The sequence below is a fragment of the Neomonachus schauinslandi genome, chromosome 16, assembly GCF_002201575.2.
Source record: "Neomonachus schauinslandi chromosome 16, ASM220157v2, whole genome shotgun sequence".
In the NCBI taxonomy this organism is placed as follows: Eukaryota; Metazoa; Chordata; class Mammalia; order Carnivora; family Phocidae; genus Neomonachus; species Neomonachus schauinslandi.
In genome coordinates this window covers 7,403,187-7,419,008 of record NC_058418.1, presented here as the reverse complement: position 1 = coordinate 7,419,008, position 15,822 = coordinate 7,403,187, and the positions used below count along the sequence as shown (strand labels likewise).

Sequence of the window (15,822 nt, the reverse complement as noted above, 5' to 3'; positions counted from 1 at the left end):
AGTCCCGCATGGGGCTCCAGTCCCGCATGGGGCTCCAGTCCCGCATGGGGCTCCAGTCCCGCATCGGGCTCCCTGCTCGGCAGGGAGCCTGCTTCTCCCTCTGACCCTCCCCCCTCTCATGTGCTTTCTGTCTCATTCTCTCTGTCTCAAATAAAAATAAATAAAAACCTTAAAAAAAAAAAAAAGCCTCAAGGGGTTCCTGAAATCTGAGTCCAGAATCCCATCCTCCTTGGCCAAACCCTGTGCTCCTTCCTGCCTGGGTTTGAGGACAGTCTGGAGTCTGAATACCCTCAGATTCTTTCAAACCTGAAGCCAGGTTCTGTGAAATCGGGGGCAGACAGGGGTTGGCAAGGGACACAAGGCCAGCTGCTTTCTATAAGCCCAAAGGAAACATTCATGCCGGCTGAATTCCAGAAAATCGATCCCATCATCACCCGCCCACCCCCAGCCCTGCAGCAAAGGAGGAAGCCTCTGTAATTGGGAGAGGCGACCTAACTCAGAGCCACCTTGTGGGGTGCTTGTCTTTGGCAGTTTTTGAGCTTAAAAAAAAAAGTGTTCCTACATTTCTGGAAAACTTTGCTCCAGAAGCTGCTGCAATTCAGCAGCCGTCCCCCTCCCCCACCTCCCATGTTTTCGCCTATCTGCTCAAAAAAGAGTCTTGGTCGGGGCGCCTGGGTGGCTCAGTTGGTTAAGCGACTGCCTTCGGCTCAGGTCATGATCCTGGAGTCCCAGGATCGAGTCCCACATCGGGCTCCCTGCTCAGCAGGGAGTCTGCTTCTCCCTCTGACCCTCCTCCCTCTCATGCTCTCTGTCTCTCATTGTCTCTCTCGCAAATAAATAAAATCTTTAAAAAAAAAAAAAAAAAAAGAGTCTTGGTCTTTTTTTTTCCGGGGCTGAGAGGTTGGACAGATTTCGGGTCTGCTTGCAGCTACAGACAGTTTGTCTTCCACCAATCTTTCTGGCAGTGGTTGAGGCATTGAGCTTCGGATTGTACCTTCCTGAATTCTCCTGGAATTCCAGAACTCCATCCCCTCTGGAAGAGCCCTGCAGGATTCTTCACAGGCACTAGAATTGACCCTGTCTAGAATGGCTGCATGAAACACAGAAGGGGAGTTGGTGAGTGCTTGCTCTAGAATACCCACAGATTCCTTCAGTCCTGGAGATGAACCTCTCTTCTAGAAAAGACCAGGGGCAACATTAGAAGGGGGAGTTGCCTGTACTTGGGGTGCAGCCATCTAGAATGGGCTGGGAAGAGCAGGTAGGCATTGCCTTCTAGAACTGACATGAGCCTCTCTAGGCATTGCCAACCAACAGGAAAAGATCTTCTGCTGGTTCTAGAATGTCCAGACAGCTACAGAAAGCCCTCTTTTCTCTCCAAGCTGCCAGGCCTCTGGAGATGCATAAATGCTGGCCCAAGACTGATCAGCAATTCCAGAAAGTCTCCCTCAAGGCCCTGCCAGCGACTGGAGTGCAGACAAGTCCGCATTAATACCCACCCACTCGGGCAGGAAGGCGGCCTCGGGCTTAAAGATCTTAAGGAAGTTGGAGTTCGGCAGGGTGAAGTTGGCCAGGTAGACAGTGTCTCCACCGGCCAGGTAGGCAGCCCAGAAACCAAAGGTCCCAATGGTCATGATGGTGTGGTTGCACTGCGTGAGCAGCGCGAAGTCCTTCCCTGGCGAGCCCTCCTGCCCGTCGCCAGCAAAGATCACATCCCCCCGGGAGGCGTCAATGTTCTCCCGACACCAGCCCATGCCGTTGCTGACGACCACAAAGATGGGGGCTTCGTGCCGGGCCCGGAACCAGTCCATAGCCTGCTGGAGGTAAGCGCGATCGCCCACCACACCCTTCCAGCGATGGGGCATGACCTGCAGGTAGTCCCCCCGGCGCACGTGGACACCCACAAAGGTGCGAGGACGGCCCCCCGTGCGGCCCAAGCGGAGCTGGCTCAGTAGACCCTGGGCCTCCTGCCGCAGGTGTTCGTGCAAGGTGAACTCGCGGCGGATCTGGGCACGGAGATGGTGGAAGAAGGTCCAGGAGCAGGGGAAGCCCGTGAGCTTCAGAAAGGCATCCTCCAAGTGGGCATAGTCCTCCGACATCCAGTCATGCAGCTGCAGCTCCTGCCATGGCGTGTGGCCGTCCACCTCGGGGGCCAGCACGGGCAGGGTGATGCGGAACACGGGGGCGAGGGCGGCATGCATGGCGGGCAGGATGAACGCCTGGCGACCGTTGAGCTGGGCCAGGGCCAGCAGCGTGGCATACTGCCCCATCTGGTTACCGAAGCGGCCGTCTGGGTAGATAGTCCAGATTCCTGAGAGGGAGGCAGGGGCCTTGAGACAGGGAAAGGAGGTGTTGGGGGCCATCGGTGAGCCCGACAGGCAGAAGATGGCCACGGGGGGTGTCAGGAGGCGGCGGTCTGGACACAGGGCAGTGAGGTCTAGGCCACTGTGAAACAGGTCTTGGTGGATGTGGAGGAAGAAGACGGCTGAAAGAACACAGACTAGCAGGAAGGTCAGACAGAGCTGCCGACGGCTGGGGGCCCACGTGGCTGCACAGGAGGAAAGGCGAATTAGCAGGTGCTCAGAGCCCCAGGACGAATGTCAGGGAGCAGAGGACGGGCAGGAGGAGGGTACTAAGGATTCAGACTCCTGGGTCCGAGGGAAGGGGAATCAGGGTCCTGGATCTGAGGGAGGAGAAGCGAGGAGCTTGGAATTTCCAGGGATGGGGATGGGAAATGGTGCTTTCCAAGATAGGGTCTAGGATCCAGCATCTCATCTCCACAGCTTGGAATCCGGCTCCCCAGGCCCCGAAGGCCCCCTGAAGCTGGGCAATGTTCCACCAACTCCCTTCTCAGGTGTACCTGGGTGGTGGGGGTGGGGTGGGGAGGAGATGGGCAGCCTCCACCATGGAGGTGCCAGGCCAAGCAGAACAGGGGAGGCTGGGAATGGATGAGGGATCTTGGTTCCTGGAGGAGCAGGAGCTGCGGGTGGGGTGGAGACTCCCGGGGTCCTAAGGGGCGAGAGGTTGGGGGTGCAGTTCCTGGGTCTCAGGCATCCTCTAGTCCCACTCACCTGAGCTCCTGGCGGATGGCAGATCCGCAGTCGGCTTGGCGGGGCTGGAGCGCGCCGTCCTCAAGTGCAGCCCACATCCGCCCGCCCCCGGAACCCCGAACTCCAGGTCCCAAGGTTCAGCAGACCTCCCCTCCATGCCGCTTCCCCCGACTGGCTCCAAGGGCTCGGGGAAGAGAGAAAGGAGATGGGCGCGGTTCCGAGGCTCGCAGCCTCCGCCCCTCCCGTGTGAAGCAGGTCGGTCCGAGGCGGAGCCCCGCCCCCGTCCTGACGCCCCAGGCTAGGGTGGTAGCCCCCGCCCCCTGCCCTCCCCAGACCCGAGACCCTGCGCCCAGCCCCCTCCTCCTCGGCCTCGGCCAGCCACAGGGCTCTCCAGGGCCGGCCTACCTGGCCTCCAGCAGCGGTATCCTTCGTGGACGTGGACTTCTAGCGCCCAGACGCAATGCTCGACCCAGGTGCTCCGGTCCATCGACTTCTCCCCCTTCTCTGGCGCCCGGGCTCACAGTCTGCCCCGGGTACCTGGATGGTCGGAGCCCCGCCACTCCCCGGCCGCTAGGGAGGACCCGGACAGCAGGCCCGCGCGGGGAGGAAGATCCTCCGCCCTCTGCCTCGTCCTGCCGGTGGGGGTGAAGAACCTGTTCTCCAGGCTGCTCCTGGAGCGGATGGAAAACCTCCTCCAGCTCTCAGGGTCCCAGACGTGGGAGCCTCCGGCCGTAGGTGTCCCCGCGCACAGCAGGGGCCGCTGATCCCCCAGGTCGGCGCCGTGCACCTGCAAATTCCAGAGTCGCGGCCCCCAGCCTCTCCTACAGACGGAGTGGAGGTTCTGGCGCCTGACAGCTCCTTTCTAGAAGGGCACCTCCTTTCTAGAAGGGCACCTCCCGGAGGCAGGCTCTCTCCCGGAGCACAGGAAGGAGCAAGCGGGCGTGGAAGCCAGTTTATCTTCCCAGCCTCCTGGTTGGGGTCCAAGGCTTCCCTCTGCAGCACACCTGAAGCTGTTCCCATGGTCAAGGTGGCCCTACCCACCCCCACCCCCACCCTGGCCGGAGCAGGGTGACCGTGGGCATTCAATAAATCAAACCCAGGAATTTGACGTCACTCTCCAGAGATTTGACCCTAAATGTCTCCCAACCCAGGAGTCCGGCCCCCAGGCCTCCCCTTCCTCAGACGCGGGACTTCCAACCCCAGCCCCCTCCTCAGACAGAGAAGTTCAGGTCTCCAGTGTCCTCCTCCCTCGGCCCCAGGTGGCCAGCCTCTGTACCTTTAGTTTCCAGGAAACTGTCCACCCCCTCATTCCCTTTGGGCTCTTGCCTCTCATTTCCCCCTCCAGAGCCTGGCTTGGCTACGAACACTGAGTCAGAGACTCTCACCCTCCCCCCTGCCCCACGCTATTTTGAGAGCACTTTTCTGGGCCTGGAGGTAGCTTCTCTGGTGAAAGAAACACCAGGATTGCATCAGGGAGGAGAGAGAGGCCGGACGTTTGGTGCAGGAGGAGCAGACGTCTGGGCTGGGATTGGTGAGGTTGAGGTCAGGACGCCTCTGTCCCAGCAGAGGACGCTTTGGTCATGTGGCATTCACTGCCTTCCTGATGATCAAGGAACGTCAGCGCGTGACCCCAGAAACCTAGAAATTCAGGTGGCATGCAGAAATTCCGGTTATGGGACGCAGTCTGCGTCCCCGTCAGCCAGGGAGGCAGATTTCCAGGCCCCCCCCCGCCAGCCCTCCCCTCCCTCAGACTCCAGGGGTCCTGGCCCCCAGCCCCTGTCACCCAGGTCCCAGTTCATCAGACCCCTATCCCCCTGATTCCTCAGACTCGGGAGTCCAGGCCCCCGTCTGGAAGGACCCCCTGATTGCATCATCCGTTCAGCCTGATCTGGCCACGGTGGAATCCTAGCTCCTGCCAAGTGGGTCAAATATCATGGGTCAGGTGTGGGGGAAGGTGATTGGGCGGGTCTGTCTGGATATAAATTTTGGAGTCTCTGCATCCATTCTAAGAGACCTGGGTATTCGGTTCAGCTGGGAATCCACGTGTGAGAGGACCCAGGCGTTCAAGCTGCGATCCGTGGATCTGCTCTCCCAGACAGCCAGGCTCTGAAACAGAATCTATACCATTCCGCTCATCAACTCTCAGACCCAGATCTCGCCTGAGGACGTGAGCCATTGATGGGCTGGGAGGAGGCCAGGTCTGAGCACCTGGGGCTATGGGTCCCTGTGCTGGCTCTCCTTTTGCTGGAAGCCTGCCGGGCACACCCTATCCCTGACTCCAGCCCCATCCTCCAATTTGGAGGCCAAGTTCGACAGCGGTACCTCTACACGGACGATGCCCAGGAGACAGAGGCCCACCTAGAGATCAGGGCTGATGGCACAGTGGTGGGGGCTGCCCGCCGGAGCCCCGAAAGTGAGTGTGTAGACCAGGGCCTGGTCTGAGAGAGGAGGGGCCGGAGGCCTGGACCCCTGGGTCTGAGGAAGGAGAGGGCTGAGGCCCTGCAGTCCTGGGTCTGAGGGAGGACGGCCCGGGGGCCTGGACTCCCGGGCCTAAGAGAGAGGGGCCTGGGCAGAGGCCCTCTGGGTCCCTGACCACTTTCTCCCCTCAGGTCTCTTGGAGTTGAAAGCCCTGAAGCCGGGAGTCATTCAAATCTTGGGTGTGAAAACAACCAGGTTCCTGTGCCAGGGCCCGGATGGGACACTGTATGGATCGGTGAGTTTCCGGGGTCCCCCTCCTTGTGGTCCCCCTTTCCTCACGTCCTCTTTGGCCATCTGGGGTACCACGTCTGGCACCTGCGGCCTGGGCCAGGACTGGTCCTGTGCTCTCCACGTGCCTGCTCCACGCCAGCACCCCGTGTGCATGTGGGAGCTGACCTTATCAATGTTTACAAGAAGAGGAAACCGAGGCTCACACAGGGACACACCAGCTGCCAGTCACGAGGCCTGTGAATGACAGAGTGGCCTGAGAGGCTGAGTCTTGTGACTCGGGACCCCTGGTGGCCGCATGGGCTCCTACATGTCCCGTTCCTGCTGGGCGCAGGGTCGCTCTGAGGACCTATGGCCTATAAAGTGACCGTGACCCCTGGGGGGAAGCCAGACGCCCTTGTCTGGACTCAGAGAGCCTCGACTGGAATATTCCTGTCTGTGAAGTGGGGACAGGGAGGTGGGCCTTGCAGGACTGCTCAGGGGGGAAGGAGGAGCCTGCTGCTGTTGTTCTTGTCCCGGGGGAGGGGGCTGGGGACCTGGACTCTGGATCTGAGGGAGGAGGGGCTCCCCCAGCTCCCTAGGAGTGTCTGAACTCCTGTATCCTGTTGGAAGAGAGCACTCTGTGGTCTGAAAGAAGAGAGAGCTGGGGGCCTGGACGTCTGGGTCTGAGGGAGGAGGGCGCCAGGGGCCCGGACGCCTGGGTCCTGCAGCAGGAAGGTGTGAAGGAATCCTATATCTCTGATCTGTCTTCTCGTCCCCTCAGCTCCACTTCGACCCCATAGCCTGCAGCTTCCGGGAACTGCTTCTCGAGGATGGGTACAACATCTACCACTCCGAGACACTCGGCCTCCCACTTCGCCTGCCCCCCCACAACTCCCCATACCGGGACCTGGCGCCCCGGGGACCTGCCCGCTTCCTGCCCCTGCCCGGTCTGCTTCCGGCCCCCCCCGGAGCCTCCAGGGATCCCAGCCCCCGAGCCTCCCGACGTGGGCTCCTCGGACCCCCTGAGCATGGTGGGGCCTTCGCAGGGCCGAAGTCCCAGCTACGCTTCCTGAAGCCACGGGCTGTTTATTATGGAGTCTCCTCTATTTATTGGGTTATTTATCTTATTTATTTTTTTATTTTTCTTACTCGGGATAATAAAGAATCTGAGAGGAGGACCCGGGTGAGCCTGTGTGTTTGAGGGAGGATATGGGATCCGGCTGCCTTGTCTCCCATCGACCCCAAGAACCCTTGCGCCCATTGTCAGGAGGCTGTGGGAAGGTCCCAATCACCCTCTGGGCCTCAGTTTTCTGCTCTGCTTAGGTGTCCCCAGGGACTCTGGACTATCCCTGCCCTTTGACAGGAGAAGGCTTGTTAACCTCCCCGCCTCCCCCACCCACCCCCAACTTCGTGATTGTGTTGTGGAACTATTTTTCTGAGGTCCCTCAATAACAGGGGAACATTTAAACAATGACACCACAGACCTACAGCCTCATGGGAGATATAGTTTTCTGGGTCCACTTAGCACGAGGAGTTGGATGACATCTGGGTCCTCAGGGCCGGGGCAAGGACTCTTGGATCCTAGGGTTTTTTGGGTTTTTTTTAAAGATTTTATTTATTTATTTGACAGAGAGAGACACAGCGAGAGAGGGAACACAAGCAGGGGGAGCGGGGGAGGGAGAAGCAGGCTTCCCGCTGAGCAGGGAGCCCGATGTGGGGCTCGATCCCAGGACCCTGGGATCATGACCCGAGCCGAAGGCAGACACTTAACGACTGAGCCACCCAGGCGCCCATTGGACCCTTCATTTTTAATCCCCACGTTCAAATGAGAGGAACATCTCAGTGGAAGGGCAGGGATATCAGTGCAGGTCCCAGCTGCTCATGGGAGGGATTCAAGGCCCAGAGGAGATGAAAGTCTGCATCTCGTGGATGGGCGGTTTTCCACTCAGATGGCACGAGGCTGGCTCAGGTGGGGGACAGCGTTGTCACTGGAAGCAGAAGCCGAGATGCCAAAAAAGTCACCGGAAAGAGAGTTTTCATTCCTGGCGGGGAGCTTCACCGGAGATGTAGGTTCTTCATCAGAAGAGTCTGCCTGCCTCAGGAAAGATCTCCCTCGAGATCTGCCCATCACCTCTCACTGCTTCTAGACTCCATTCTGGCAGCTTCCACAGGGTGAGGTGCAAAGTGTGGTCAGTGAAGAGCTGCGAAGCACACCCAAAGAACAGCGGCATCTCGCCCTTGAAATTGGCAGTGACCTGGGGGGCCAGTCTGGGAAGGGAACTTGCTAGAAATGCACATTCCCGACCCCGGACCTCTTGAATCAAAAAATTCTGGGGACTAGGCAAACTCCTAGACACAGAAATCAGCTTAGTGGTTACCCCCAACTGGCAGGAGGGTGGAACAGGGAGCCTATTATTTTCCCCCCGGGGCTTGCCATAACAAAGTACCACAAACTGAGTGACCTAAAACAACAGAAATTTGCTCTCTCATGGTTCTGGGGCAAAAAAGTCTGAAATCAAGGTGTTGGCAGGGCCAGGCTCTCTCCAAAGGTTCTCAGGGAGGAGACTTCTTTGCTTCTTCCCAGCTTCTGATGATCACTGGCAATCCTTGGCATCCCTTGGCTTATAGACATGTCACTCCAAATCTCCATCTCCATCTTTATATGGCCTTTTCCCCAAGTGTCTGTGTGTGTCTGTGTCTAAATTGCCCTCTTGCAAGGACACCAGTCATATCAGATTTAGGACCTAGTCTAATCCAGGATGACCTCATCTTAATTTAATTACATCTACAAAGACCCTATTTCCAAATAAGGCGACATTCACGGGTTTCAGGAGAACATGAATTTCCAGGGGATGCTATTGAACTCAGTATGTACCCTGGCAGTTTCCTACTCTCATCTGGTCTCGCTCACGTGTAAGTATATTTAGGAGGGGTGTGGGCCAGGAAAGCTCTCCTGGGCTCAGAGTTCTTAAAGTTTACTCTTTGCTCTTTCCAGATGGTATTTAAAAATATAACCTCTCTTGGGGCGCCTGGGTGGCTCAGTCAGTTAAGTGTCTGCCATTGGTTCAGGTTGTGGTCCCGGGGTCCTGGGATTGATCCCCGAGTCCAGCTTCCTGCTCAGTGGGGAGTTTGCTTCTCCCTCTCCCTCTGTCTCTGCTCATGTGCTCTCTCTCGCTCGCTCACACTCTCTCTCCCAAATAAATAAATCTTTAAAATAAATAAATAAAATAAAACCTCTCTTACTGGGGCACCTGGCTGGCTCAGTAGGAAGAGCATGTGACTCTTGATCTCAGGGTTGTAGGTTCGAGCCCCACGTTGGGTGTAGAGATTACTTAAAAATAAAATCTTTAAAAAAGGAAAAAATACATATATATAACCTCTCAGTATATCAAACTCTCCAAAATTGTGTAGACAGATCTGTTTCCTCCCCCACCAGTATCTGAACCTTTTCTCCCGGAGTTCCGGCCAAAATAAATCTGGGTTCTCCTTCCATTAATTTTCACAAGAATAGAGCTTAGTCCAACCACAAAGAAAGGATAATTATGTAACCCGATAGAGGTGCTCATTATTGCTATAATGGCAATCATATTACAGTATGTAAATGTATCAAATGAACATGCCATGCGCCTTGAATTTATTTATTTATTTATTTATTTTAAAGATTTATTTATTTGACACAGAGAGAGAGACAGCTAGAGAGGAAACACAAGCAGGGGGAGTAGAAGAGGGAGAAGCAGGCTCCTGGCTGAGCAGGGAGCCCGATGCGGGGCTCGATGCCAGGACCCCGGGATCATGACCTGAGCCGAAGGCAGACGCTTAACGACTGAGCCACCCGGGCGCCCCTCGCACCTTGAATTTATACAATGTTATATGTCAACTATATTTCAATAACATTTTTTTAAAGCACGGAGCTTTGTCCTCCCAAATGAGAGATTCTTGGGGGGGGCCTGAGTGGCTTAGTCCGTTAAGCGGCAGACTCTTTTTTTTTTCCTCTAAGATTTATTCATTTATTTGTTTATTTATTTGTTTGTTTGTTTGTTTGTTTGTTTATTTGAGAGAGAGCACGAGAAAGAGAGAGAGAGAGAGCACAAGCAGGTGGAGAGGCAAAGGGAGAAGCAGGCTCCCTGCTGAGCTGGGAGCCCAATGCTCAGTCCCAGCACCCTGGGATCATGACCTGATCTAAGGCAGACACTTAACTGACTGAGCCACCCAGGAGGCCCAAGCAGCGGACTCTTAATGTTAGCTCAGGTCTTGATCTCAGGGTTGTGAGTTCAAGCCCCAGGTCGTCTCCATGCTGGGTGTGGAGCCTACTTAAAAAAGAGAGAGATTCTGCTGAGGAACTGTGAGATCTCAGGGGACCCAGACCCCCACCCCAGCATCTTCCAACCTTCCCATCATCTGGACACCACCTACTATACTAATTGGAGCTGTGAGCCAGGGCGCGCGCGCGCACACACACACACACACACACACACACTCACACTCACACACACTCACACACACTCACACACTCTCACACACACACACTATTTGAGTGCGGCTGTTCTAACTGCTCTCACCAAGTCCTCAGCTATGAAGGCAACCTCTCCTCTAGGGGTGGGGGCTGGGGGGAAACTTCCAGGCTTGCTAGTTTCCTTTCCTTCCTATACCGCTATACTGGGACTGGCTCCGCCCCCACTCGTATTTCAGGGCTCCGTGGGGGCTCCATTGTCAGCTGGTTTTGTGCAAGATGTCATTTGTGAGTTTTTGCTGTCCTAGTTGCTGTACCTGGATTTGCTTCTGTTGTTGTTTTGTGGGGATGGGGCTGGAGGAGCGGGTGGGGGTGGGAAGATTAAGAGATCATGCTACCCAACCTGAATCTCATCGTGAGGAGACATCAAACATTTTTCAGTCAGGAGGCCTTCTGCCAAACAACTGGCCTTGACTCTTCAAAAAAGTCAAGGTCGAGAAAGAGGAAGATGGAGGACAAGTTCCCATTAATGGACGCCAGCAGCAGTCCTTTGAGCAATCAGGTGATATCCCGGTTGTGAGTAAGACACCTGATGAAATTTGAATGAGCTCCGTGCATTAGATAGTAGTAATTGATCCATGTGAAATTTTCTGACTTGGATCATTGCATTGTGGTTATTAAAAAGAATGTCCTTGTTCTTAGCAAATACACACTGCAGTATTCAGGGACAAAGGAGCGTGGTACCTCCAGTGTTTTCTCAAATACCTCTGGAAATGTAAATATATAATAATACAGAGAGATAGTGACCAGATGATAAAGCAAAAGGGGGGCGGGAACAGCGAGAACTGGGGAGCCTGGAAAACATCTATGGAGTTCTTTGCACGAGTCTTGAAACTTTTCTGTAAGTTCAAAATTATATCAAGTAAAAGCTACCCCTGCAGAAAAAAAATTCCCGCTGCGACCCCACTGTTATCTCGCCTCTTTCCAAACATCCTTTTTTTTTTTTTTTTTAAGATTTTATTTATTTGAGAGAGAGAGAATGAGAGACAGAGAGCATGAGAGGGAGGAGGGTCAGAGGGAGAAGCAGACTCCCCGCCGAGCAGGGAGCCCGATGCGGGACTCGATCCAGGGACTCGATCCAGGGACTCCAGGATCATGACCTGAGCCGAAGGCAGTCGCTTAACCAACTGAGCCACCCAGGTGCCCCTCCAAACATTCTTCTAAACGTACAGATGAGCTTAAGAGAAGACAGAAATTTCCAGATCTCCTCCTTCACAGAAGACAAAAAAGACGAAGAAGACGAAGACGAAGAAAGAAGAAGAAGAAGAAGAAAGAAAAAGAAGAAGGAGGAGGGGGGGGGAGGAGGAGGAGGAGAAGGAAAAAAGAAAAAGAAAGAAGGAAGGAAAGAAGGAGGGAAGGAAGCAAGGACATTGAACAGCAGGACTAAACAGCCTTGTCTCACCCCATCCCACCCTGCAATAATTTTATTTTATTTTATTTTTTATTTATTTATTTTTTAAAGATTGTATTTATTTATTTGACAGAGAGAGACACAGCGAGAGAGGGAACACAAGCAGGGGGAGTGGGAGAGGAAGAAGCAGGCTTCCCTTGGAGCGGGGAGCCCGATGTGGGGCTCGATCCCAGGACCCTGGGATCATGACCTGAGCCGAAGGCAGATGCCCAATGACTGAGCCACCCAGGCGCCCCTATTTTATTTTTTAAAAGATTTTATTTTTAAGTCACCTCTACACCCAACGCGGGGCTCAAACTCACAACCCAGTGATCAACAGTCGAAGGCTCCACCAACTGAGCCAGCCAGGCGTCCCAACCCTGCAATAACTTTAGATTGTAAAGCTTTCAGAGAAAAATGGTTTTTGAAATCTATTTTTTTAATGATCAAATATGCACTTTCTTATTTTTAAGTCTACAGTTCAGCAGTATTGAACGTATTCACATTATTGGGTAGCCAGTCCCCAGAACTTTTTCATCTTGTAAAATTCAACCTCTGTACCCATTAAACAACTCCCCATACCCTCCTTCTTCCAGCCCCTGGCCACCACCGTCTACTTCCTGTTTCTATGAATTTTACCACTTTAGATACATCAGTGGAATCATAGAGTATTTTTGTGTGTGTGAATGTCTTACTTCACCCAGCATAAAGTTCATCCAAAGTGTTGTAGAATGTGTCAATATATCCCTTATGGTTAAATAGTATTCCACTGTATGGACAGACCACATTTTTGTTTTCTATGTACCCATCGATGGGCATTTGGGCTGCTTTCACCTTTTGGCCGTTGTGGAAAAGGCTGCGATGAAAACATATGTACAAATATCTCTTCAAAAACCCTGGTTTCATTCTTTGGAGGATACACTCAGCATTGTATTGCTGGATCATATAGTAACTCCACTTTTAATCTTTTGAGGAACTGCCAGTCATGGTTAATTGCATGAGTCAGCTTGACGCGATGAAGGGATACCCAGAGAGATAGTAAGACATTATGTCTGGGTGTGTCCGTGAGTGTATTTCTGGAAGAGATTAGCGTTTGATTTTGCAAACTCATCAATGTGAGTGGACATCACAGAAAGCTGTATAGATACACATAAATCCCTAATCAGATATGTGATTTGCAAATATTTTCTTTTATCCCGTGGGTTGACTCTGTTGACTGTCTCCTTTGATGCACAAAGGTTTTTAATTTGGATACAGTCCCATTCTTCTATTATTACTCTTGTTGCCTGTGTTTTTGTTGTAATATCCAGGAAATCATTGCCCAATCCAACGTCATGACGCTGCCCCCCTCCACCCCACCCCACTCCTGCCATGTTTTCTTCTATGAGCTTTATAGTTTGGGTCTTTACGTTTAGGTCGCTGATTTAATTTGAGTTAATTTTTGCATATGGTGTTAGGTAAGGATCCAACTTCATTCTTTGGCGTGTGGACATGCACAACAAATGAGCATCATTTGTTGAGAAGACTGTGGTGAGGTCTTTTAATGTCAGAAAAGCTTTTATGGATGGACACAAATATTCACAACTATTTGTTTCTTTGGTAATGATTAATGAATTTTTAAGCAATCCACTTTCCTCTAAATATTAGCTGATGACTTCCACAGCTAAAGACAGCAAGCTTATGCATTTCATAATTTTAGATTTTTCCAAACATAAATCAATGAACTTCCACAGCCTGGTATCTCAGATTCCCTTAAATGAGTGAAGTGCCTTGAAGAGAAGACAGTAATAACAAGCTTGATCATATTTTTTGCAAGTCAAATATACGAGATTTTTCTAAATGCCTTGAATATCTCAAGGACAGACAGATAGGAGTACAGTGATCAGCAAATCAATTTCTTTACATTTAACTGATTACAAAGGTGCCAGTGTCCTGGATATAAATATGTTTCTTCAATACCTCTATTCTGATCAAGATTTTGATTTCACAGTCCTGATACTTCTTACTTGTGATTTTTCTTACCTTATAGGTAGGCTTCAATCATCCACAAGCTGAAGTTAACAGTTTGAGGGTTGAAGATTCAATCCTAGGGTATGAGCCCTGCTACCTTCCAAGTTAATTCCCACCATGCCCGAATTCCATGACAGTTAGACTTTGTCACCATCACACGGATTAAGAAATTGATTTTGGGGGGCACCTGGGTGACTCTGTCAGTTAAGTGGCTGACTCTTCATTTCAGCTCAGGTCATGATCTCAGGGTCTCAGGTCATGATCTTAGGGTCATGAGATGGAGTCAGGCTCTGCGCTCAGCGGGGAGTCTGCTTGAGATTCTCTCTCTCCCTCTCCCTCTGCATGTCCCCCACTCTCTCAAATAAATAAATAAATTTTAAAAGGTGATTTAACAGGGGCACCTGGGTGGCTCAGTCAGTTAAATGCCTGCCTTCCACTCAGGTCATGATCTCAGGCTCCTGGGATAGAGCCTCATGTCACGGTCTCTGCCCAGCAGGGAGCCTGCTTCTCCCTCTGCTTGTGCTCTCTCTCTGTGTCAAATAAATAAAATCTTAAAAAAATAAAAATAAAAAAGTAATAAAAGTGATTTAACATTAAAAAAAAAGAAGAAGAAGAAATTGACTTTACTGATCCTGATATATTTCCCACAGCTGTTCGCTCAGAGTGGCAAGTCTTCATGCCACAGCCTACAAAGCATGTTCTAAGAGTGCTATTATTTTTTTTTTTTTTTTTTTTTTTAAGATTTTTTTTTTTTATTTGAGAGACAGAGAATGAGAGACAGAGAGCACGAGAGGGAAGGGGATCAGAGGGAGAAGCAGACCCCCCGCTGAGCAGGGAGCCCGATGCGGGACTCGATCCCGGGACTCCAGGATCATGACCCGAGCCGAAGGCAGTCGCCTAACCAACTGAGCCACCCAGGCGCCCTAAGAGTGCTATTATTTTAATAGGCGGGGAGGTGAGATGATTTAGCAGCTATTTGCTCTGGGTCCCTTGTCTGTTAAGGGACCAGACTGGAGCATCTCCTCTTTCTTATGCATTCAGGGTGAGCCCTTCCCTCTGCGAGTTCTGGTGAGGCCACACTGCTGTCTCTCTAGCATAAAGCTCACCCCCCAATTCTGTGACCCCTGTTGACAACCAAGAAGGCTGGCGGGGAGGCCCTGGCGGGAGACTAGGAGGCAGGAGGAGGAGCAAAGGACGCCCCCCTCCAGTGCGAATGGTGCCAGCAGCCATGGGCAGAACTGGCTCCAGCATCTGGTTACTTTTGGCACTTCTAGCACCAGCCAGCTGAGCGGCTCGGGCAGGAAGATTTCCAGCCCCCTCAGACGGAGGTTCCTCCTGGAAGCCAGAGCGACAGCGGCCTGGGGCATCCCCACCCTCCCAGCCTCCAGAGGGACGAGTCCTACCCTGCAGAGCGCCACTCCTTCTCGTACCTACAGTCCCAGGGGTTTGACTGCTTCTGATAACAGCTCGGTCTCCTACCTCGGGCATCATGGGTTGCTCCTCCTGCCTCCCAGTGCTCGCAGAACCAATTCCCTTTAATAAACTCCCTGTATTTGAAATACCTGGAGTGGTTTCTGTTTTCCTCAGCTGGCCCAGAAACCTGGTCTGTTTCAGGGCAACTGAAAGCCTTTGGTCAATTCTGAAATCACAGCTTATCTTTCTAGCAAAGCGAAAGGTCTTGAATACTGACAACTACAAAATGAACACATTCAAATGCCTAGACGTTAAAAAAAAAAAAAAGAGGATGAGAAATGAGAAAAACCAAGGCATTATTAAAAGACCAGGCCGGTTTGGAAAAGAACCAAATAGAACTTCTAGAGGGAATGAAACACACACAGAAATGAAATAGTCATTGAAACGAAAAGCTGACGGGAAGAGTCAAACAGCAAATTAGAAACAGCGAAAGGGAGAATCCATGGATTGGAAGGTGGCTCTCAGTAGGTTACTGACAGAGACAAATGGATGGAAAATGGAAGAAGACACACGGAAAGTAGAATAAAAAATTCCAATGGGGGGCGTCTGGTTGACTCAGTCGGTTAAGCATCTGCTTTTGGCTCAGGTCATGATCCCAGGGTCCTGGGATCGAATCCTGCATTGGGTTCCTGCTCAGCGGAGAGTCTGCTTCTCCCTCTCCCTCTGCCTGCTGCTCCCCCTGCTTGTGCTCTCTCTCTCTCTGT

The 15,822-nt window shown here is 52.4% G+C and overlaps 2 protein-coding genes across 3 annotated transcripts; one reads left to right on the top strand and one right to left on the bottom strand.

The window, feature by feature from the left end:
* Positions 1-828: 828 nt before the first annotated feature.
* FUT1 (fucosyltransferase 1 (H blood group)) lies at positions 829-3,884 on the bottom strand. 2 transcript variants are annotated; one of them, XM_021681241.1, is made up of 3 exons: positions 3,453-3,884; positions 3,069-3,231; positions 829-2,545 (listed from the first exon to the last, which is right to left on the bottom strand). In XM_021681241.1, the coding sequence occupies exons 2-3, from the start codon at positions 3,202-3,204 to the stop codon at positions 1,446-1,448; spliced, it is 1,236 nt and encodes a 411-aa protein (XP_021536916.1). In that variant the 5' UTR covers positions 3,205-3,231; positions 3,453-3,884; the 3' UTR covers positions 829-1,445. The 2 variants fall into 2 exon arrangements, with proteins under 2 accessions (XP_021536916.1, XP_021536917.1); XM_021681242.1 differs by lacking the exon at positions 3,453-3,884 and having other exon boundaries at positions 3,069-3,340.
* Positions 3,885-4,942: 1,058 nt separating this feature from the next.
* Positions 4,943-6,808, top strand: FGF21 (fibroblast growth factor 21). The gene is given in 4 exon segments (XM_021681243.1): positions 4,943-5,460; positions 5,657-5,760; positions 6,517-6,696; positions 6,698-6,808. Coding segments are annotated over 4 exon segments (630 nt in total). The 5' UTR covers positions 4,943-5,225.
* Positions 6,809-15,822: the final 9,014 nt, after the last annotated feature.

Bases quoted from the DNA above. Each gene is read 5' to 3' on its own strand.
- FUT1 (XM_021681241.1), bottom strand. From the start codon at position 3,204: ATGGAGGGGAGGTCTGCTGAACCTTGGGACCTGGAGTTCGGGGTTCCG. The intron at 2,546-3,068 runs GTGAGTGGGACT...CCTCCTGTGCAG, and splicing joins GCCATCCGCCAGGAGCTCAG to CCACGTGGGCCCCCAGCCGT.